This window comes from Tympanuchus pallidicinctus, unplaced genomic scaffold, assembly GCF_026119805.1.
Source record: "Tympanuchus pallidicinctus isolate F22 unplaced genomic scaffold, pur_lepc_1.0 scaffold17, whole genome shotgun sequence".
NCBI lineage: Eukaryota > Metazoa > Chordata > Aves > Galliformes > Phasianidae > Tympanuchus > Tympanuchus pallidicinctus.
Genome location: NW_026294690.1, coordinates 7,173,048 through 7,198,701, shown reverse-complemented (window position 1 = coordinate 7,198,701; position 25,654 = coordinate 7,173,048). Strand labels below are relative to the sequence as shown.

At 36.5% G+C, this 25,654-nt stretch overlaps 1 protein-coding gene across 6 annotated transcripts in view; it reads right to left on the bottom strand.

The window, feature by feature from the left end:
* Window positions 1–25,654, bottom strand: part of CACNA2D3 (calcium voltage-gated channel auxiliary subunit alpha2delta 3) — a 466,453-nt gene that overhangs the window by 262,809 nt on the left and 177,990 nt on the right. For all 6 annotated transcript variants that reach the window (XR_008205698.1, XR_008205697.1, XM_052678868.1 and 3 more), the window contains exon 4: window positions 10,948–11,007. Coding sequence is in view for 4 of the 6 variants with exons in the window: in XM_052678868.1 (XP_052534828.1) it covers window positions 10,948–11,007 (60 nt within the window). In the remaining 2 variants the exon portion in view is untranslated. The remainder of the gene's footprint in view (window positions 1–10,947; window positions 11,008–25,654) is intronic.

The window sequence follows — 25,654 nt, the reverse complement described above, 5'->3', positions numbered from 1 at the left end:
TGGATCTGAAGTGGTATATAGCATTGTGCAAAATAGTAAAGAGCTTGCTATGAGAGATGTCTACTCAAGATATGATCAACAGCCAGCCGCCATGCAAAATATATGTAAAGTCATCCAGGGCAGCATTCTGTCTATATCACCAATGGCATGGGAGTGAAGAGAGTTCAGGTAGCGCACAGCTTTGCAGAGCAGACCCCAGTCTGCCTGCACAGTCCTCTAGGGAAGGGGAGCTGAGTTGAGCACCATAGTGAGAAGTGTGGCAGGAATGGGAACCAGCAGAGGCAGGGCAGTTCAGAACCGTGTCAGGGTGGCAATGTCTCCTAGTGGGCTGGGTAAAAAGTCCTTGAAGTGTGTGAACTCTCCAAAACCTCCAATGCCTTTCACAAACTCAGGTAATCTTCCAGACCTGTTCTTCACTGCCAACCAGCCAGCATTCACCAGCCCCATACCCAAAACCTCTACTGACCCTTCCAACAAACCTTCTCCCCAAAGCTTGACCCTACTTTGCTGCAAAATTCAGTTTTGCATACGATGCTGAACTCTTGAGCTGACTTTGTCAGCAGGAGCTTCGCACAGTCACAGAACAGCCATTAAAAATACCATTAGTATCCTTGATTGGAACGTTCAGTCCACGATAATATTTCTCTGAACACATGCTCCTCATTTCCAACAGCTAACTGGACCCAGAATCCCAGAATACGATCTCAAGTCCTTTTTATTTTTTTTTTTTTTTTTCCAACAAACAAAATTGGACGGCCTGAAAGCTTTAGCTATTGTCTGTTAGTTTCAATCTGAAATATATAAAATGTAACATTAAATCAAACTATTGTTATTGTATTTAAAAAGAAAAAAAAAAGCAAACAAAGCACTTATTGAAACTTATCCTCTGTGATTTTTATTGTGAATATACAGTCAGGATTTTTTAATCTTTTCTCCTCTGCAAGTATAACTCTGCTGTTTCACCTATTCATTTTTGCTATTGTTTTATTAGACAGAACTCATCCTACAACACAAACTACAATATAAGTGATAAAGATTTGTTCATCAGACAATATATATAAGGCTGAAAAGCAGAGCTTTACAAATATGGATCAAAACAAATCCTAAACTGGGCATGCATACATCTAAATATTTTATACTACTGTCATGGTCAAAACTGTGCTAGGTATGTGGAGCACAGATTAGAAAACTGTACTTTGATGTTTTTACAAATTATCAGAGAATTATCATAGTTTAAATTTTTCATTTTTATATTAAAAAGCCTTGACAGCCTTTGACATTGTTCTGCTCATTCTGTTTTGTGCAATTACTCATTAGTCATGGAAAGATAATCATTTTTTCTTTTGCAAATAATTTTCTCAAAAAAGGAGTTTAAAAGTCATCAGTGACTGTTTCATAAGCAGAAGCTTTCAATTAACTGTTAAACAAACATGCAAGTGCATTTTTATAGTAAAAAAAATCATTGTTCACTGAATTCAGACAGATCCTATGTTTTATGAATCGACCAACTGCATGATTAATGAAATGATGTGTGAAAATAGATGTAGAGGCAAAATAACCTCCCCAAATCCAGAAAATTTTCAGACAATAACCATTACCAGCTTTAATTAACTTCAACACAAAAGCAGGGGTTCCTTCTGTTTCAAGTTAATGAAGCTCAACACACAGACACTCCAATTACAGACAGAACATGTGACTAAAGCAAGTTGTATCTCATGATTGAAATAATGAGATTGGTATTTCAATTTTGCAATCAGTAATTATGGGAGATTCAGAAACAAAGAAACAATACATACGGTTGTAATGTTAAGGCACAAATGCAGAGAATATCCTTCCTATAAGCCAAAGGCAAGAAAATAACTTTTCCTACAATAAGCAGTATCTATAATACCTTGGAAATATTTCCACTATGATCTTCTACGATTTACTCACTTTCATACTACACAAGCCAGAAATGTGACCTCACCTACAGCTATGAACGGCTTATTGACTTGCCTTTCTCATATATATTCATTAAATCTTTATCTACAATACTGTTATTTCCATTGAAAATGATGGTTGTGTAGTAAAAAAGCTGTTCTCCCACAAAAATGAATAACCCTAGATTACTTCCACCCTTTTCAATAATTTGCCTATTCCTAAATACCAGGTTAGAAGGTTAGAAGAATATATGACCTTTAGCTTAATCTCATCACCAAGCACCTCCAAGGAAGAAAAAAAAAAAAAAAAAAAAAAAAAAAAAAGGACAAAAAGAAAAGATGGTCTGCCATTTATTTCTCCCATTTATAGTTTATTAAACCTAAAGATAATAGGAAAAAGGTGGAAAAAGGCAGGGTATGTCTGGGCTGTAGTATCAGATATCACTGCTTATTATTGGCTATCTGCCTGGTAATCATAAATCCATAGGGTAATATTCTAAAATCTTTTTCTTTTCAGGTAGGTGTAAGCCAAAAAGAAATAAAAAAAACCCTAAGTTTAATTTTCTATGAAGAGCAGAAAACAGCAAGCACAGCACAATTGGGTACCAGGATGCATAAATATTCCTGATTACAAACCCTTTCACAAAGAGCAAACAGGAAGAGTTTGAAGCTAACAGTGCATACATCATGCAGAAGGTATCTCTCTCCCAGAAGATAGATATCACATAGTCAATGAATGAACTGCTCCAATAAATTATATTATTCCTCAGAGGAGAAAGGAGAGAAATGTTATAAACAGTGACTTCAGAAAAGTGAGAACAATAGGGCATTGAATTTTGCAAGAGTGAACTGAGGAACTTTTTCCTGCAGGAGAGCTCAGTATCACTGACCAATGAGCCTTATAAATACAAACATTAACTCCAGCACTGCTGCTCCTCTGAGCACCCTCGCATCTTGCCTCACAGCACGTCAGAATCTAAATGCACGTGCAAAATAATGCAAGGCCATACAGCATTAAACGTGTTTCAAATAACTTCTTTAAACTATATTTACCAGGAAAGCTCAGAAAGCACACCATTCTAGCAAAACCAGATAGCAAATACAGAGCTTTGATTATAGATACAGTTGAGCATTTTCTGTGCAGAAGTCTCAGCAAAGGAGGAAACAACACTGCGCATCATCTCCTGCTTGCACCAGCAGATATGAGCTTAACATCCCCAGATAAAGAAATGCTAAACCAGAGGTGCAGTTCTCAAAGTGAACCCTCACAGGAGCATAGTGTTGTGCTTAATGCTCTCAGGGGCTGCAGGGCCCAACAGCAGCACAGGGCTCAGTTCATTTTTCTAAGGGAAAAGTATCACTAACTCAATCCAGTTTCTAAGATGCAAGTCTTGACAACTAATTTGAACAATTACAACTAAAAGATTTTAATCCAGATTCCTGCTTCCTGTCACCAACACAGCAATCACCAACTTTCGGCATGTTTAATTTCACTTCACAGTCATTCCTCCTTTTCTCTGGCTCTTTACCTGTCTTTCTGATGTGTCAGAAGCTAAAGACATTTAAACACACCAGCTCTATCTGTAGTGACAAGAAATTACCCAGAGGTCTGCAGCAGTCTCCAGGAGCACTGTGGTAGGCTCACTCATATCGATGCAGTGTTCATCCCTCATGCAGTTCATGCTTATTCTGCCTAAGTTCTCCCAAACTCATTTTTAAATTGTATTTGAACCTTACCCACTTACTCTCTGAGGGTTCCTTTTGTGTTTTAATGAAGCTTGTGGCAGACAGCTCCTCACTGTTTACATAATTGCCTTGCCTGACACTGAAGAGGATGGAAAAAAGTTTTGTTAAAAAAAAAAAAAAAGAGCTGAAAATGATTTCTCCATTTCAGCCCCACTGTGAGGAAAGGTAATGGTTTTTGAGAGACTTACAAAAAGATTACTGTCAGTACTCTTAAAACACAGAGCAATTAACGCTTAACTGCTTTGCCTTTACACAGTACTTACTTGTTTCTCCTTCTACAGCCTTCTTTCCTACACTTGACAATCTTTTGACACCTATTTCTTTCACTCCATGAATGCTGCATTCTCCTGCAGCTTCCCTTGTCCCCATCCCACAAACCTTGTTTTCTTCTCCTTTCCCTTCCACATTCTGCTGTTTGTTCCCGTCCAGACCCACAGAGCTAGGGCTGTGCAGGTGCCTCCAAAGGCAGGGAGAGACACTTCCTGCCTGCTCCCCATCCTGGCAAGCTCTGGTCACATGCTATTCTCACTCTGCCAGTTAAACTGGGCACCTTTGAAAAGAATGCTGGGCATTTTGAAAGAGAAAACTTTCCAAGGCTATAGGAATTGTGAGTTTAGCCCAACTCCTTTCATCATGCTAGAAATTTCAGCCTGATTTTAGGGCTAACAACATCACCATGTTAGGGATGCAGCATAAAGTATTAGTGCCGATTTTTTTTTTCCCCCTCTTGTGGAAGCAAACATATCTGCTTAATCACTGTTTCTGGCATGCATTATCTTTTCATCTGAAGAATATTAGCTCATTGCTCTATTGGAATATGATAAAGACTTGCCTTGGAAAAACAATAAAAGAAAAAATTCAGTGCTGCAAACAGTGAGTTATCAACATTCTAATGAAAACTTCTGTTTCACTTATAAACTCAGTAGGTGAATTTATGTGAACATGCAAGAATTTCAGCATTTATTTCTCTTAAACACAGCTCTAATTCTTACAGATGCTTACAGAAAGCATAAAAAGCAACCTGAAAAAAGTTGATAATTTGAGGATGGGAAGGGAATGGTGTATATGCGTTATACTTGTGTAAATACTATCTGTTCCATCTTGTTATTGCTGTTAGACCTGACCTGTGATTCTTTCTAGTATTGGAAAGTTTTGCAGAATTGCACCAGAGGGGAAAAGATTTATGCTGCAGCTCAGAACCATGATGTGGACCAAGCAAAAGAGATTCAGACGAGGGCCTCTGAGAACCAAAGTGACTGGCCTATCCTTCAGGGTCTTCCAAGTTGAGTGTCTCACAAGCTTCTCTTGCAATTGTTTCACATCATATACATAATTTAATATTCACTAGAGAAGCAGCTTGAACAGGCATCATTTCCTCACCAAGAGCCCCACCTATCCGATTATAAGTTGTTCTCTGGTTGAGGTTTCTATCGCTCTGAAAAGCTTTGGGATGGCTCATCATTTAATTGGAGAACTTTAAATTTTGAAAATGCTCTTGGGATGAGAAAGGTATTTCCTCCTCATTTCGGGTAGCAAGCAAGCAAGTATAGTAAAGGGACAAAATTACAGATGGAAAAATGTCAGGCAATTGAAACTAACTGCTCAGTCATACAGTTCTAAAGCAATATTAGAGTTCAGATTTTGCCTGTTACATAACACATATGAACAAGCAACAGTATTGTGTTTGCACTTGAAGAGTGAGATTGAACTGATAAAACGCAATTATATTCATTTTGGTACAAAGCAGAAATAAAAGAGAATAGCACTAACAATTGTAGCTAGGTAAAAGGAACTACAGTCTGTGGTTTGCATTCTAGACATAAGTGCTCTACACTGCGAGGACTTATCCTTAGAGCTATAAGTCTGCAACACAGTTTGTTGTATCTCTAGTATTATAACAGTTGAGAATACACAGCTTTGAGCACGTAGAAATTAACAGGAATAAAGCAAAATCAGGAACCAGAACTAGGAACTAGAGTTTTTCTTCTTTACTGTTTGCCTCCTTTCAGTAAAAAGTACAGAAGCACTTTCCAGATAAAAGATTATTAAACAAAGGAAACACTGTAAGTGAATAAAAACACTAATCAATGTTTTTTATCACTTAACAGCATCCTCTTATGCACTGTAATTCACTGACATTAGATACTTGTGGCTTTGTTCACTTATTCCTTCATCTTAAGCCCTCAGACTGCTGCGTAATTCTTAGGAGTTAGGAGCTTTGCCGTTTTTCTGAAAATACTCTGAATTCCATGCTTACAGCCTCTTTCCTTGATCTCCCCTATCCCAATACAAAAGACCTTTCAGTAAAGAAGCTTCTCCTGATATCCAACCTAAACTTACCCTGTTGCAACTTGAGGCCATTTCCCATCATCCTTTCACCAGTGAGAAGAGACCAATCCTGATATCACTGTAAACACCTTTCAGATTTTGGAAGAGAGCAATAAGGTCTCCCCACAGCCTCCTTTTCCCCAAATTAAACAGCCCCAGATCCTTCAGGCATTCCTCATATTCTCCAAGCCTTCCACAAGCCTTGTTGCCCTTCCTTGGACCTGCTCCAGCACCTTCATGTCCTTTCTGTACTGAGGTGCCCAAAACTGAACACAGTACTGGAAGTAAGACCTCACAAGAAAGACATGGACCTATTGAAGTGTGTCTAGAAGACCACAGAAACGATGGAACACCTCTCCTACAAGTACAGGCTGGGAGCTGGGCCTGAAGAAGATAACGCTCCAAGATGACCTGGTAGCAGCCTTTGAGTATCTAAAAAGAGGCTGTTAAGAAAGAAGAGGTCAGACTCTTTAGCAGGGACTGCATGACAGGACAAGGGGAGATGGTTTAAGACATATCCAGCCTAAATCTACCTTCTTTGTAAGAAAAGTCTTTTGCAGTTAGCATGATGAGACATTGGAACAGGTTGTCCAGAATGGTGGTGGATTCCGCATGCCTGGAAACTTTCAAGGCCATGCTGGACAGGGCTCTGAGCATCTCACCTAGCTGTGAATGTCCCTGTTCATTGCAGGGGAGTTGGACTAGATGACTGTTAATGGTCCCTTCCTAAGGATTCTACAGTGCAATTAGGAGCTAACAGCAGGCAAAAATCACACAGAGAAGGACCTAACAGGTCCTTCAAAGTCATGCAGGGAAGGACGCAACTGGTGTGTGTAGGGCTGAAAACCTGAGTCCTTAGGACTCTGTCATACATTACAGATTCAAGAAAGAAATAATACAAATCAGCTTTATGCCATTATTCCTCTTTTTATTCCACTAAATTAACTTTAAGTGTATTCTAAAAAGTAACCTTTTATTTAAAAAAATCTAATTGCTTAACCATTTTCTAGCCCTGTGACATAAAATTAGAATGTCAAACATCTTAATGCATTGGCACAAAACTGTCCTACACTATCTAGAAAGTAAAATTACAACAATCTGAAAAATGTCTAGTACTTCAGGTAATGTCAGTTATGGAATAGACTTGATTCTACTAAAAAGTAGTAAGCTTGCATTTATATTGTCACATCACACAGAGGGAAAACTCAACTGGAATTCAACTGATACAATTAATATGGAAAATAAAAGAATAGCCCTGCAAGTATGTGTAATGAAACCACCTAGAAAATAAACCAGTAGTCATAATGAAACATTTTATAATTTCCTCTTGTAATTGATATCAGAAGTATAAAAACTGATGAGGAATCGTGTATTGTAAGCATTTTCCTGAGCAAAAAAATTAGAATATTTTTTCAAGTTCATAAGAAACAAAGTAAAAGTTAAATTTAGGGCTCCTTTGAGCAGCCCAGTATCAGCTCTCTTGCTGAGCATTCTCAAGGTTTGTGAAACACTGAAATAATACAGGACCATAACAGATCTTACCCTCACTCTGTTCAAACAGAAACACTCTGTAATACCCTGAGAAAGAGCTCAGATATTATCATATAAATAGGAGAATACTGTAGAGGATGTAGGTGCCATCACAAACCGCAGAACTTCAATTTAAATGTGCTTTAGCACCTCATCAGTAACTGCCTAACTGCATCAGCTTGGCATCACATTAGTGTATTTTTACACACCAATATGTAAAATGTGTTTGTCAGCTGCAAATAGAGCAAATTCCTTTGTATATGACAGCTCCAGGGAAAAGTGTCGCACTTCAAAACCTTTTCCTTGGGTCTGGCAATCAACTTCACAATGCTGTTCCACTGAATCCCAACAAGAATGCTGATATCTTCTGTAGCACACACTCAAGTCCAGAACAAGTAAAGGAAGCAAAATTTTTCTTAACAGTGATGATAAATTATTAAAAATTTATTTCTAATAGATCAATTCAGTCAAAAAACTACATTATGCTCTGTTTTGGTCCCCAAAATATTTCTCTGACATAGAATACATCAACAAAACCAATCACTTCAAAACTTGAAGCATCCAATACTCCAGTGCTTGGCAGTCAGATCCTGTGTTTCTTTCCTCATCATGTTAAAGAATCAGGATGAATGATGCATACTTTACTGCACTTTACACAGAGGCAAGGCCAGAGACAGTGTCCCTGTATAAGCAAGATGAGCAATTCTTAAAAGCTGTAGAAATTTTGTGACCAGGCAACTTGCTATAGTAATACAGATGGTAATATATTTTTACATCAGCAAATACATGATTTAACACAAAAAGACGTATTTATTCCACTTAGTTGCCATTTGCACAGTCTTTAATGATACAAAATAGCTTGATAACATAGCCAATAGTGAGAAAAACTCTGGTATGTGTTAAAGGCTGAAAGAAGTGACACTTCGAGCATCATTTCCTCATAACTTGCAACCAGTACAGATCTTAGTTAGATCCCCTAAAAGGGAAAAAAAATTCTGAATGTGAAACACTGCAGGTTGTTCCTTTTAGCCAGCTCTTACTAATCTAGTTCAGTCATTTTTCAAACATTAAATATATAATGTTGATGAGTTAGAGTCATATCACCTACTTTGATTTGTATTGTTCCATTCATTGGGAGTTGGTTTTTGTTTGTTTTTAACTACAGGGTTGTTTTTGTTTTGTTGCTGTTGCGTCAATAGATTCAGGAAAGGAACAAATAGCTCTAAGCTTGGACAATTATACAGCATATTAATCAGAATACCTATAGAATAATTAAGGACAAAACCAATGATCTTCCTAAGAATAATACCTACAAGGGACTAAGTATTCAGCTTTGCTGAATACAACACAAGCAATCTAAAAGATGAAGTCTTCCAGTTGTTATTTTCTTTAGCATTTTTTTCACAGTCAATAAAAATATTAATATAATTTTATTTCTCATCTCTTTATGTACTGACACAATATTAACTATACTGTCTTCAAGACATAGGAGGTGATGCTGGACCAATAAAAGGCACAAAAGCATTTCCTTTCTGTGCTTCCTGAATTTTCAGAATATCTGAGCACACAGAACCAACTGCATCACTGAAGCTGCATCATATATCACTAATTCAAAACACTTAATCCTGTTTTTCACATTGGCTGAGGCAATACAAACTAAATACAAACTAAGAAGTCCCTCTTTGATAGTGGAATTACACAGAATGTGTACTACTTAAGCCCTCTATCCACATCCACTTGAAGGTAGGCTAGTGAAGTATTCTGGCCATTGTTTTATACTGAGCAGATGGTATTATGAGATTCTTGATAAAGAACAACAATCACTCAACAAAGGTTGCAAAGGGGTCGCTGAAACCAAGATTAGCAATTGATTAGCTTTAATGGACCATGACAGTAATAAACAACAGAGCTCTACACAAAGATTTGATTGTCCCATTAATGCTGCTGACACAAATGGCTTTTAGCTGGCTTCCTCAAAGCGTTAATATCTTCAGAGCCTCAGCAAATGAAGGACTTTGTCAAAGTGAGAACTATCTTGTAGTGAAGAAGTACTTACTGGAGATCTCTAAAAAAAAAGTCTTCTATAAAGCCTGTTTCTCATTTATCCAGACAATAGCTTCTATTTCTTCAAGACAAAGTTCAAAAAAACAGCACACCTCTAACAGGGTTGAATGTAATACATCTCTAAAGCATTGGCGTACAGAAGTCAGCATTCATTGAACACAACAATAATATGAATAACCACTTTCATTGCCCTCATTTTCTCCTTACTCCAACATGCAATGACAGGTCCCAGCATCACAGCCTGCTACACTTGATTTTTTATCCCTAGCTTGTAAGAGTTAACTTTTTTTTTTTTCCTCTCTGCAGCACAGAAAACCATTACTTGTATCATATTTTCATTAAAATGTTTTGCGATTATTAGATGTAACCATGGTAAATTCTGAAAACAGAACTTACAGACTTTGTGTATTAATTAGCTAAATATATGGGAAAGCCTACAAAAAAAAAAAAAAACAACATCTGCTTCTCTTAATGCTTAAGCTCAGGATTTCAATAGACACATGACTAATACTTGCAGGAAGTTTTAAAATCGAATTGAGATAGTTAATGTCAAAGTAAACAAAACTCCACCCAACATGATATTCAGGACACTGAGGATGTAGGAATTCATGGAAGGTAGGAAAACCATTACTCATATAACTCTTGAGAAACGTTGTCTATTAATCTTCACATTGTTAGGTAAGATTATGTGTTGTTTGGTTTTTTTTGGTTTTTTTTTTGTTTGTTTGTTTGTGTGGGTTTTTTTTGTTTGTTTGTTTGTTTTATTTTAAGATAATCTCATTTTAACTGTTTTATTTAAGCAAAAGCTTTTCTTTCTAACAATTTCAACTGTGAGCTGCCACCACTTCTCCCTGCCATATTAATCCTAAAGGCAATATTTGGAGGCAGCGGTCTGGCTCTGAAGGCTTCCAGGTAGGAAAAAGAAAGTTGTCTGTTTTAGACACAGATCCAAACCACAAACCAATTGCATAAATCAAGGTCATGTTAATCCCATCCCAGAGGATCCCACCTCATCTGCAACTTCAGCTCCCTATTGAACAGTTCCTTGCCAGTATGCTACAAGGATGAAACATGCTGCTAATTACTGGGTTTAAATAACTTGACCTAGGCAGGCACACAAAGAATAGAAAGGAAATCTCTCAGAGTAAAACCTATCTGCTAGGTTTCCCAACACACACCCTGAATCTGTAATCTATCAAAATACTGAGCCAGCTTTCATTAGCTCCATTTTCTATAATCAGCATCCTTCTATTACTCGCATACTTACTTGTCTTTCTACAGCAATTCAGTTCACATGAGATACAGCATAAACTTTTACAGCATACTCATGATAAATATTGAAAAAGCAAATATTAATTACCTGCAAATCAGCATCAAACTCATGTTTCAGGTAAGCATCTTCTGCAGCCTCAACAAGACGCTGGAAAAGGAAAAAAAAAAAAAAAAGTGTATGTTTGGAATACTTGATAAAATGCCTAAACTGAAGCATTTCTTCCAGTATGACAAGAAAATGGTTTTGAGAACTGTGTAACTCCCCATCTCCATATGATATCTGCTATAGGACTTCATTAAAATCAGAAAAATGAATAAATAATAATAACAATAATAAAAAAAAAAAAACGATGAACCAGACCTTAAAAACAGAGACCAGGTTTTCTAAACCTTCAGCATCCATGTTTGGTGGTAAAGATTCTCAAAAGAGCTCAGCTACTAAGAATTAAAGAAAAAAAATAAATGTTATTCGGCCATTTCCCCCTCCCTCCCACAACTGCTCAGCATCCTGCAGCTTTCATTCCAATATCAGTTTTTTTTAAAAAAAAAAAAAAAAAAAACACAAAGGTGCTTTAACACTTTGGACTTCATTTTGCATATAGGAGCCTTTTTCCAATCTAAATAAGTGGGAGGTATTTCTTAATACTGTACTTGATCACAAGCAACTGAAATAAATATTTTTTAAAATAACACAAGTATGGAAGAATAGAAAAACAGATCAAATTCTTCTACTTAGTAAATTTCAAATGTTGCACATACTACTTTAACATGGTGCATAATCACAAGAATTTTCTATTATGGATGTAATGTTTACTGAATGACAGTAATTTAGTTGTTTTTTTATTCTTGATACTCAGAACTCTCTACTGTGTTCTGTACTTTTGAAGGACAAAATAAGGTTTGTATTAGAACATAGCTACTTGAAAACTAATTCATACAGGGTTTTACTGCAGGCATTCTCTTCTGAAAAAAGATAATATCCTTTTTGGGATGTTCTACCCAGGGTTCCTTCTAGTATCTTAAATCTGTCTTTTATTTCAGTTAACCAAAAACTCATCCATGTACAACCCAAAATTAATCAGATTGATCTGTCAAAGAATATTCCAATCATTTTATTTTCTTTGATGTATCAGATACCAGTAATGAACATTTATTTTCATATATACATATTTTTAATCACAAGGCAAGTGAGCTCGACTGCTCATAACTGCTGGTGTTCATGGCACTTCAAGGACAGCTGTGCACCCTTCTGCTTCCAGTTTCATGCACACACTTCTCTGAAGTCTTTGGATATAAACCAAAAAGTAGTCAGAATTCATATCAATTACTATACAATTTAAACTATAACATAAAGTAAGAAAAATCTCTGATTGCCAAATCACAATAAATAATTCTACAACAAAAAGTGAATGTTTAAAGCAGAGCCTTCTTGGTTAATTTTGCATGCAGCACAGGTCACAGCCTTGCCTTCCCCATCTGGGTCTCATCTCACAGCTTGCAAACCGTATTCTGCCCAGAGGGTTTTTCACACCTTTTACCTTAGTGCAGTGTTACATGTCCCAAGAGAAGACAGAAAATTTGAACCCTAGTGATGCCCAGGTTGATATAGAAGAGCAAGAGAAAAGACAAAGCCCACAATGAATAGCCCTCATTTGACTGTAAAAAGTCCTGTCTCATGTAAACCCAGTTGCTTCTTACTAAACTCTTTTAGCCTAATCCAGAACAGAGATGAAGCAGTTCAATGCCAGCAAATTCAAACCAGAATCAAACTGAGAAGTGCATCGGCTCACCTTCCCACAGGCAGAACACAACACATAACAGTGCAACACCAGGGTATGTGAGGGGAAGCCATGACACAGTTCTGCAAATAGAACATCAAGTTCTATGGAAGTGCTCCAACTGCTCCTATGGCATTGTTGCTCTATGCCGTATGACTAACAGTAAAATCACATCCTGTGACTTGGAAAATAGACAAATATTAATTTGACCCACTTTTTTTTTTTTTTAAGTATTACAAATAAGTTATAATAACAAAAGTAGTCCAATTTTTTTTTATTATTATTTTTTTATTATTTTTTTTCCAGAATCATAGAATGGCTTGGGTCAAAGATCATTTGACAGGGAAGCCTCAGAGCACTGGGCTTACACGTTTCATTGACCTCAGAAGCTCATCTTTAGCATGGTAATGATCTGATAATATTTAACAAATCTAGCCTTCATTTCTTAATTACAAGGAAGGCATTTTATGTAAAATAAATACTCCAGTGCATTTCCAGAGATATGCATCACTTCATAGAAGACCAAGAGCTGCATTACTATTCTGTGCACATGTAAAACACTGATGAGTATTTTCTAAACGCAACAGATCTAAAAAGTGAAATAAAGACAAAAAAAAAAATCTTAACACGGAAATAAATACAGGGGAAAAAGGGATGTTTCTTTTTCTGTGCTGAAACACACACTTAACAGAAGAAAAATTATGATAGTATTTAATGAAATACCATTACCTGGTAGGCTGGAAAAATAATTCACAGCTTCATACATAACTTGAATTGATCCCAATGTGTTTCAATTACATTTTTGCCACAGTGAAATAAATATAAACTATAATTCATACCCACATGTAAGAAACAGCTAGAGAAGCATATAGCAAAAAGAGAAGCGATAGCAAAAAGAGCTGGCAAGAAGAGCAGCACAGAAATGGAAAGTAACAACTGATACTCTATTGATTTTTCATTTAAATTTCAGTTGCTGTATTTGTTGTTCTGAAAAAATGTTATGTACCTCTCAGCACTCTTTCAGTACAACAGTCTCTGTAGGAAACAGAGCAAACAAATGTTCACTCTACAGACTCATCCCCTTGGACAAACAGACATAAACATACATGCACACTATGAGCTTCACCCTTACAAAGCTAACAAGAAAACTTATATTCTGGTACACTGAAGTTAGACAACAAGCATGTATTGCATTTTCTATAATATTTTCTGTATATATTTTCTGTAATAGTCTTTAATTCCAAAGGTTCCTTTAAATATCACAGCACCACCACGAAGGAGACTGAGAAATCTGAGAGAGTGATAAAAATCTGTATAAATAACACTGAAACATTCTTATTCTAGGGCCAATGATAACCTTTTGAAGTATTTTCATGATTGAACAGTTATTTAGCAAAGATAGCTCAACATTTTGCACAATTAGAGATTTTAACAGTTTATAATGACATTCTTAATATAAATGCCTATATATTTTTATTAAAGTAAACATGCTCTAAAATCAGTGCTAGAGGGAATAAATGCTCACCAAGCTGTGATTACCCTGCACATACAAGTCAAAGGCATCGTATAATACTTAAGGAGCAGTTTTTATGCTGTACAGCACAGTTTATCTGAAGAACCACATGTTAAAAGGCTGATTCTTACAGTTTCCAAATACATAAATTTTAGGAAGATGAACTCACTTAACTAAAATATCAAAATGCATCACACGTAAGAATGGGGCATGAACTAGAGAATGGAAGAAAAACTGCACTCCCAAAAAGACACGAAAATGTTCACCAAATTACAAAGTCAAAGTTAGATGTTTCTAGTGCTACTTGTATCACAAATAATGTAGAGCAGATAGAGAGAAAAAAAATTGCTTTTCCTCAATAATATTAAAAAATCCCCCTGGCTATCTCTGAACAGGATTGTTTGCTTGACAAAGGTGAATGAGACAGAATGAGTAGGGAAAAAAAAAACAGAAGCCAACAGAAATCAGGATAAAATGGAGTGGAGAGGAAAAAGGTGAAAATGCTTAAAGAAAGAGAAGAGGAAAATTACAATTTTTACAAAAAATGAAGAAAATAGAAAATAGATAGGGTACCTGTTTTAACTCCTGAGCACTAAACTTATCCATAAAAGCTGCCTGACGTTACATTCCTTTCTCTCTACAGCTATCAAAACTAGAAGAAACACATTTCTATTTGATTGATTCCTTTCTCTTTTTCTAAGATAAAACAATTGCCATGCATAGAGCCAGAAATGCAGCTAGAAATTTCTTCCTTCTCCAAATCAAACTGCCACAAATTTCAAAGGAGAACAGAAGACTGCTCTACCATACTCCTAATACCACTTTGGTACTGATACTATTTTAGTCCATAGCATTCATAGTTTATATTCCATAACATTGAGATAAAAAACCCACTTCAAAACAGTAAAAAATGCTATATTATGATATTTAAACACAATACCACAAAGCAATAGGATATGAAAGATCAACCCACTCAATCGTAGATGCTCCTTTGTTCAGTCCTTGCCTCACAGCTAAAAAAGTACCCAAGGAGCACAGCATGATTTCTATCTGTTAAATCACATCAAACACCTTCTACCAGCACATTCTTCCAAATTCACTAAACTACATCTTAACAGTCCTTCAGTATGTTGCCAGTTAGAGCTGCTACCTCCACACTGTGATGCACAGTGAAAAATCCAGAGCCTGCAAGAATTCCAGGCAGGATACTTTAAACCAGGGACACTGCTCTGAGAAGTGGAGCAAAGTAAAATAAATAAATAAATAAATAAATAAATAAATGTGTGCATAAATCTGTAGGAGGCTCTTATATTTTAGCATCTAAATATATCAATTGCAACATGAAAAAGAAAAGGTTCAACTCAATATACTTTTTCATCTTTTCCTCATGGCAGCACATCTGTTTGATATTCACCATCTACACAAATCATAGAATCATTAAGGTTGGAAAAGACCTTTAAGATCATCTAGTACAACTGTCCACCTACCACCAATATTGCTTATTTACCGTGTCCCCAAGTACCACATCTACCCCTTCCTCAAACACCTCCGTGGACAGCCTGATCCAATGCCTGACCACTCCTTCCAGGAAGAAATTCTTCCTAACATTAAACCTGAGCCTCCACTGAAATCTTGTATAATTCTTCAGAGTGCACTGAAGATATGTTTTGGAGGTGAAAAGTAATAAAAAGCTTTTCTGATTAAATAACAAAATGGAAGAAAAAACACAACAAAAAGCATAAACTCAAGAACATTCTAAGAACATAAGTTCATGCTGAAAAACAACTGCATGTAGGAAAAAACAGGAATTTATGTAAGCTCAAAACCTGTCTACCAGTCTTTGTACAATATTGTAATCAGGGTTTCTGTCTCAACCAAATGCAAACAAACTTTGTAAATAAAGATAGAAGGCAGTAAAATGAAAAGTAATCTCATAAAGTAATCTCATTCTCTTCAAGAAAATAATTCTTACGTATTTTCTAGGAAATCTTCTGTTACATTACAAAAGAAACAAGCAAAAAAACCCACCAAAACAGCAATCCTCTATAATAGAAAACATTGATAACTACTAATAGTTACCCTTATTCCAAGTGAAATACTTTGTGTATCTTTAATAATCTTATTGATTTGAACATCAAATTTCCAATCAAAATTAACAGTAATTTAGGTGCGAACCTGCCAAAAATACTTCCTAAAGTGCAGCTAGATAATTATTTAAAACACAGTTCAACAGTTGAGTACAGTCCTCAGAGAGAAATCAGAACTTGCATTTCAATCATCAGAGCAATTTTCTTCACTGGCTCCTTCATTAGAAGATTATGCTGTTCATGTGGGAACACACAGTAATAGATTACCAAACTGTTAAATACTACCCAGTTACCTTCCTGTGAAGTCCCAAATTTGGGGCTCATTTCAGAATGAAAATCGACTTTCTTTCCAGGAAACCAATGAAGGAGCAGGTACTTTGATAACTTCTGAAAAAGGTTTTGGAAAACAACAAGATTTATTATCATGATTACCTATTACCTAAGGTAATGATTCCAGAGCCTAGAGCATTTCTCTTACAAGGAAAGGCTGAGAGACCTGGGACTCTTCAGCCAGAAGATTAGAAGAGATCTTATCAAATAAATATCTATTGGGTGGCTATCAAAAAGATGAGGCCAGAGTTTTTCCAGTGACAGAACAAGGGGCAATGGGAACAAACTGGAACACAGGAAGTTCAATCAGAATGTGAGAAAGAATCTCTTCTTTGCGAGCGTGCACCAGCGTGACTGCACTGGAAAGGCTGCCCAGAGGTAGTGGAGTCTCCTTCTCCAGAGATATTCAAAACTCACTTTCCTTTGCAACTTGCTGTAGAGAACCTGCTTTAGTGGGGGGGTTGGACTCAATGACCTCCAGAGGACCCTTCCAAACCCTGCAATGCTATAGTTTTGGTGTGGGTGGTAATTCCGCTGCAAACCCTTCTTACATCCACCAGAGTTCTGAAATCTGATTCTTTTCTAGTTTCTTCTGGTGGAGAAAGCAAAGAAGTTGTCAGAAAACATTTGGTGGTGCTCATCAGTAACCCTATTATTTTCTTTGCTCAAAAACGACAGCATATGTCGTGCTGACGAACACACCAATCTGCAAACAGAGCTCTCACCCTTGTTGTTTTACTGCATACACTTGCCATAATCAGTGATACTGGTTAGGAAGCGGAGGCTGATGCTGACCTTGAAGGAACACTTGTTACCAACAGAAACACATGAGTCTTTAGACAGGCTAACAACACCAGCAGTACAATTTGGGTTTTTTTGTATTAATTAGAGCAGGGAGGTGGAGAGAATACAAGTTTCTTTTCAGAAAGTGCAGCAACAGATGCTATTTCACTGTTTTTCCTCAGTTACACAATACTTTCCATGAAATTCCATCACTAAAATTGCTGCTGCTGAGCTTCAGACACTGGAAATTATTTAGCTTGTTATCTTGATGTTAGACAACTTCTAGTTCTTGTAGCATGAGACAGATACCAATCCTGCAAATAACGTCATATCAAAAAAAGACTGCTCTAAGGCTATCAACTTCAATTCTAACAACTCACTAGGTAATGATCAGTCACAGTAAGCGATGCATCAATGCACAATCAAAGCACAAATTATAAGTTAAGAAAAAATAAGTTAAAAGCTTAGAATATATAATTATTGTAAATAACTTAAATTATCATCATTTATTCATTCAGGGCTGGAGGATTTTCAGGTTGATTGATGTTAGAGAGTTAGCTAGGTTTTTTTTTAAGCAACAAAAGCAACAAAGAGCTCAGCTTGACAAAGAGCTGGACAAACAGCAATGAAACTGTAAATGGATTAGTTATGATAAAGTACATAAATCTTGCATGTACCAGAATGGTGGTTAGGACAGCGTAATTAGATACATTTCTAAATTTACTAGGTCAACACTATATTTAGTTCTGCCATCTGAGATTGTCAGGGAAGAAGACCACAGATGAAGAGGTAAAACATTTGTCTGGTACTGTGTTTTGCTGTGTAAAGCCAGTAGATCAAACAAAATATATCAACTATGAAATCTGTTCCTATCACATTATATCTAATAGAACAGAAAGAAAAGATGTGGTTAATATAGTTTTCTTCTATTCTTTTAATTCCATAACTCCCAGTCATTAAGGTATCAGTTCAGCTGCAGATGCAACTTGGAGCTGCTTCAGGGCTTTTTACAACATGATGCACCTGCCCTGAGTACAGCAGTTACTTCAGGCACCTCTCTCCTATATCAGTGCCAAGGGAAACATTCTTCACCATTCCATATCATCTATTTGTCTACAGTTAGGTCAATCCCTGGAAATGCCTTTGCATAATTTTTTAAAATTCCACTTGCAATAATGCAGCCCCATTTGCAACATCTTGTTTTCAGTTAAAAATTTGTATCACATTGCTTTCTTCCATGTAATTTTCAAATTTTACCTATAACATCACTTTGCCAAACACCTTACAAAATTAAGGAGAGTTAGTCTGCGTGTGCATACACACACATGCCTTTAAATGTGCATCTCTGCACGTACACACACATACTCTAAAGTAGCCTGCAAGTATCATTAGGACTCTTATTCTTGTTCCCTATACGACATCCTTAAATTCAAGTGTGTGATTTGTTAATCCAGTTCACACATTTAAACCATCACAGGTCACTCTCGTTGACTTCAGCATCATGCTCCTACTTGGATGGCACCAGCCTTCCTGTATGCGAGTGCTGTCAAGACTTGCACCACATCTGTGCAAAAATAGCTTGCCTTCCACTCCAACAGCTTGTAGCACCACTGCTGGATGCTCTACAGGTATAGAATCATAGAATCATTTAGGCTGAAATGAACATTTAGAGGCCACCTAGTCCAAGTTCACTGCAATGAACAGAGACACCTACAGCTCCATCAGGTGCTCAGAGACCATCCAGCCTGACCTTGAGTGTCTATAGGGTCTGTGTATCCACCAACTTTCCAGGCAACCTGTGTCAGTGCCTTATTGTAGAAATCTTCCTTCTATCCAATCTCAATCTGCCCTCTTTTAGTTTGAAACCATATACCCTTGCGTCTAATCACAACAGACTCCTCTGAAGAATTTGTCCCCTTCCTTCTTATAGTCTCCCTTTAGACACTGAAAGGAAGGAAGATTTGGAATAACTATTTTTGAGTTCGCTTAAAACTTTCTATTGGTAGGATTCATCTCACCTAACCTTAGCCCTTTCAAAGTTAAGCATCTCAATACAGAAGAGAACTAAACATTCTCCACATGTTGAGACAAAACACTGAAGGGTAGCTCGTCCCATTCTAAATTCCAGTTTCTACAGTAAGTACTGGGAGCTTTTCCCTTCACTCTTTTCTATATTAGATTTTTAATTTTTATGACTGAAGTTAAGGTAGGTGAGTCGCACACCATATGTACCGCATAAATGAGCTAAAGAAATATGGAAATATTCCTATGCTTACTGAACAAGTCTTTAGGTAACGCTTTGTCCTGATAGCAGCCCTGGGACCAGCCACCACGCTAAAGTGCTTCTGCTCTACGTAGAAGCACTAAGTGAATCCAACTGTATTGCTCTGTTCCCTCCCCATCTGCTTCTCTCCTCATGTCTACACTAAAGCTCACCTCTCTCAAGTTAACTCGTGTCCAGCTTGCAATCTGTGGCCCACTTCAGCAAAATCAGCAGTGATGTACCTTCCTTCTAGCTTCCTACCAGATTCTATAACACAACAAAAAGTCCATAGGATTTATCACTCAAAACAAAGGTCAGTTTCACAGTCTGCAGGACCTATTTCAATTCCTTAGCCCAGCATTCAATCATGAGACACAGAGACTTGTCTTTACTTTCAAACTAAGCTCTGAAAACAGAAGGTATCACTCTTTCTCAAGATTAATTGCGCTGTTACTGACTTTCCACTGGGTCAGGATTTCAACTGCCAATAGACTAAAAATAAACTTAAAAAGAACTCAAAAAAAAGAAGAAATCAAATTCAAACAGTTTTCTACTAAGATCTACCCACCTCCCTGCTGCAAGCAGAATGGGTGATGAAGATGCTCTAAGCTAGATATTAAGGTAAGTAGAGTATTACTGGGAAGGGATAAGGAAAAAAGCATTTCATGAAGAAAGATGGTGGGAATATCTTCAACAGATGGAGTTTGTTTGAAATTCAGATACAGTGAGGATACCGTAGCAAATATTTCACCTTTCCTAACAACTGACCTGAGAAGTTAAACAAATCTGATGTTAGCATTGTTACGATTCTATACTTTTATAACAACAAAAAAATCAAGCTAGAAACTTCAATCACTGCTATGAATGTAAAGCCAAACTCATAAATACCAGAACGCGTCAGAATGAAACTATCTATTTCAATCTCAGTAATACTATACTATTATCAATGTGATAGTGCATGACTTAGTCCATATGATTTTGTTTGGTTAGAACGCTGATAAATGCCAAGACCTTTGCAGTCCTCACAGAGCAATGGCAGCAGGTATGTTATGCTAACCAGAATTGAACCATGCAATCATTCATCTCAGACTTAGAAATTCAGCGTCACATCTCAGGTTATACAGGCACAGATTCCTTGGCAGACTTCAATACTTAAATGTACTCATTTCTGCCTTCAATCATAATCATTATTTAATTCTGTTCCTTTCATACTTGATTACAGTCTAGACATACTAATATTTCTTTTCCATCCCTCCCTCTAAATCCTGATCTCAGTATGCTCACGCGTTCTCCCCAAACTCCAGTACTAACATTTTCATACTATTCTCTACCTTTCTCTGGCACTTCACATACCAGCTCTAGCTCCCGTGCTACCAAACATTCTCTTCATGACCAGTAGTTCCCAGGCCACTGACAATATCTCATTCCTATCTCTGCCAACATATACCTCCATTTTTTCCTATTCCTGGGTATACCATCTCATTGGCCACACCTAGAGTATCTCATGCCATATTTATAAATCCCAGAGCATTCCAATCCAGTTTAAAGAGATGCTGGGAACTATCTCATCATTCTCTGTTCTCCTTGTCTTCAGCCTTTCCTGAGCCACTGACAAACTTCTACTGCTGCTGACTCATTTTCTAGTGCTCTCACTCAAACACAGAGACAGACAAGATAAGAAATCTCTCCTCTTAAACCTTCTTAATCTCTCCTGTGATTAGTAGGCATATGGACACACTGACAATCTGCCAATGAAGATTTCATTTCCAATGCCTGCTGCTGATTCAAGCTAAGACGGACTAATGGTGCAATTGCTCAACTATGTTCATGTCCAGTTACGTATTGAAAAATCACAGTGTAAAGAATTTTCAGTAATTTTACTTACAGATAGTTTTTTTTCTGATAGGTTTTCTAATGGCCATATGCCTCTAAGTGCAGATTTTCCAAATGATAACTTGATCCAGCTGGAACAGATTTTCAAAGAAAACCTTGCGTCAAGGCCACATCCTTGCCAATTTCAAGTCGGTTCTCAAGTATAGGAGTGTTATAGTCTTAGTGAAAAGAAAATCAGAATTATTCTAAAAAGACTAAACGGATGCAGTTTTGCCTAGTTTCTTTCCTGGAAACAGCTGAAGTGTGAAGATAAGATTCCAAGCTTTTTTTTTTTTTTTTTTTTAAACCTCCTGAAAGCAAGCTTTTTTTTTTTTTTTGAGACTAAAGACCACACTTCATCACTCTGAAGACTCGATGAAGTGAAGATTCTAGTATTAATTACAAACGTAACTTCAGACTAGAAGATAATTTAGTCTTTCATAATTTTGTATGGTATTTCAGCTTTGATAAGAAAAAGCGCACGGAAGCACTCTATTCACAAATTTATCGAGCTGATTAATCCTGAGATCTTAAAGTCCACACACTTGGTAACTAGACACTGGTATTTTGACCAAGAAAGATCTTCTCATATGAAATTATGAAATAATGCTGAAGCCTCAAAAAAAAAAAAAAAGGCACAATTTTCCTCAAATATAGCTTACATAGAGATTATCTCTACACACACGAATACATGTACCCCAACTGTCTGTACTTCTTCATGTAATAAAAGTCAATTTAAACTTACATTCTTACTGTATTAAACTGTACTTGTAATTAAATGAACATCTGCAAATTTCCAAACCCAAAGGAAATGCTGATTTGCACTCAGAACCTTATCTGCTTTACTTTGTAAAGGGAATGAGTTCAATTCCAGCAGGTTCCTTGTTTTTATTACGCCGTGTAACTTGTATTCTCCTAGTAATAAAAGACTGCTATACTTTCATGTCTTAATTAGTTTTTATCAGCCATTCAACATTTAATTAATGCACAGTTTTATTTGGAAAATGAAGTAAAATATGCAACACAGCACCTCATTTCCACACGTCTCTAGATTACTCTGTGACCTAGGGAACTAATATCATAGAGCATTACCATTTTTCTCCATTTTTCCTTGATACTCAAAATATTCTTAAGCGCATTTGGGGAGCAGAATTAATGTTCACATAGCTAACACCTACAGATTCAAAAGGGACAAGCAAAACTGTAACCCTACTGACAAATACAAATACATTATGTTTGCAGAGGAAGTGAGTAAATCATTACACTAATTTTCCATTTAGTTTGGTTTATATGAGCACACCATAGTCCGATGCTGCTGAGGAAGTTTGCCCCACTGGCGGAAGGACTCACACCAGCACAGACTGGCAGCTGCACTTGTATCTACAACCAAGAGCTCTGTTCCAACCTCCAAACTCTGTACAAGAACAAAAATATCAAAATAAATATTGCTACAAGTAGCTTAGACTCCCAGGATCTGTGATCACGAGTAATCTGCGCAAAACACCTTTTCCCCAACAAAACGTGAAGCCCTAAAGTCCTGTAGGTGCTCACTTTTTTTTTTTTATGTCTTTCCAATCTAAACAACAAAAATGAGACACACAAAGGAGAGGAAACACTGAATTAACTCTTTTTCCAACATAGGGGTATATCTGCCATGTGTTAAATCCTTATTCCATAAAGCTGTCTACACTTTGAAGGCTGTGGACACCTTGATTTTGTACACTGTAATAACTGTATACCTCACGCTGGCAAAATTTGGTCAGAGCCAGGTATGGGAACAGGTTGCATTTCCTCCAGCTCACGATTTGTATGGTGACAGAACAAGACTGCGTTAGGCAAACACATAGGGCCAGCCTCAGATGTCACCTCTGTGTAACCCCACTGATATCATCAAAAGGGATTTTGTGATAAATATCCGTGCAGAGCCAGACTCTGAAATTTCTCACCCATTGGTTATGAAATCTGCTGGGCAATCACTCTTGAAGACTTCCACAGTACACTGGCCTTTTAAAAAGATTGTCACAACCTTTTAGCAGTAATAATCTATTCAAGAATAATAAATTTAATTTAAAAGTGATTTTTAATAACTGTCACCATAGACATGTAGAAAATATTCATTTTAGTCCACAACAAAAAGAATCACCGTTTTTACTACATGGGGATAGGAAGACAACTCAAGTCTGGCTAAGTAATTAGGTTTTTATCATAGATGCTAGGGAAAAAAAATAAAGAATTAAATGATAAACAACACTCCCACGTTTCAGAATGAGTTCTTGCCAGATGGAATTTTTTTCCTGTTTCTGATACATGACCATCCATATAAATAATGAAAGACCATATCAATTATGTAAAATAGTAATAAGGAATAATTACAATTACAAAAAAAAAAAAAAAAGGAAAAATACAGAGCAATGACATCTTGCATCAGAAAATTTCTCAGTGTTCTACTACAGCTATCAGTAGGAGATATGAAATAAGAATTGATTGAAAAGCCTTGGGAGGACGATTCAGTGTAATAATGCTATTTTTTCATGTTCAAAGTACTCTGCAAGCAGTACCTGAATCTCTTTATAGATATCAGCGCAGTGAGTAAAAAAAATGAGTACGATAATGCCATTGTGGTAAAATTACTCACCCAGCAGAGGCTTTCTGATTTGTTAAAAGATCATAATTTATATTGATTTTAGTAGTTTATCCAATATGATCCAACATCCACTGTCAATAAAAGAATGTCACTAAGAAGAGATATTTCCTTTTTACATTCAGAACAGCACATGCAAGACAGCCATAGTTTATATTGTGTGTTATCCTTGTATGCAAGAAATTCATTTAAAGAGCTTTGAAATGCAAGCTTTTGTCAAAGAGCTGTTTGTAAGTTTCACGCTAGCAATGTCTTTATCATCTGCCTGTTCAGGTATGAACCAGACTGCTCAAGCATGAACAAATAACCTCTATTTAAACACGTACATTTCCTTACCACTTTGCAAACATTCAAAGAGTGACTGAAAGTTCAACTTCACCTCATCCTTTAGAAAGAGAAACTAGTGCTGCAGAAATGAGATGCAGGTTTTCTCTCACTCAAACGAGACCCACATTTTGGAAAAATTCAATTTGAAAAGATTATAGTTTATGTTCTTCTCTAAAAGAAGCGTTCATCAAAACATATGAAGGTTCAACATTGCTCTTAAGTACTCAAGGGATGCCCTGGTTTCTTGCAGTATGATAAACTGTATGTTTGTAAGATCCCTCTTTGTCTCCCAGCCTCAAACTCCTGAAATGAGGAGCTGCATCATGCAACCATCCTTGGACTCCATCACAATCACTGACAAAAAATAATGAGAGATTAGATCTTAAAAAGAGCCCTCTCGCTTACTTTCCCGGTACAGCATTTCACATGGAAGTTTTCATTGGAGAAAAAAGCACAAGATTTTCTCTAATTTTCTTTAGACTTGCACGTTTTTCAACTTTAGAATTTTTCATCATTCCCACATAATCAATTCCTGTTTATGGAAAAGAATAAAATGGGAATCTTTGCTTCAATCTCTCATTTCAAATTACTGTTAACTAAGGGCATGTATCCAAATTTTTTTCTAAATTCTGAGGTACCAAAAAAAAAAAAAAAAGATGAACACAATTCAATCATTTGATTACACAAACTCACATAACTGAACACCGACCATCATATAACAAAGTCAGTCCTGCAGTTCTTCCTCTGCATCTGCACTACCACCAGATGCAATCAAGTGGTACATGTACAAATAGTACATTTACAACACCGTACAACATAATTCTACGTCTTTAACTGATTTGTTCCATGAAAGCAAGCTGCAACTGTATAAAAATTTAACAATCAACAAACTCAAATATTTTATATATATATATATATTTATTATTATTTTTTAAATGCTGTGGTATTTAGAAATCTTTTCAGGTTCTGTTACATTCTGGAAGACTGACAAGGAGTTGTAACAAAAGGAAGTGTCATTTTCAAGACACTTCTTGTATATTATTTACTAAGAGTTTCAAGAACTACTCCATAACATTTATAAAGACATGTATACTGCACATCTATACTGGCAGCATATATAATACAGATTTACAAGAGAAAAACATGATTTTTACCAGTGAGTTTACCATAATTCCCACTCTTCTTTCCATGATTCTCTATG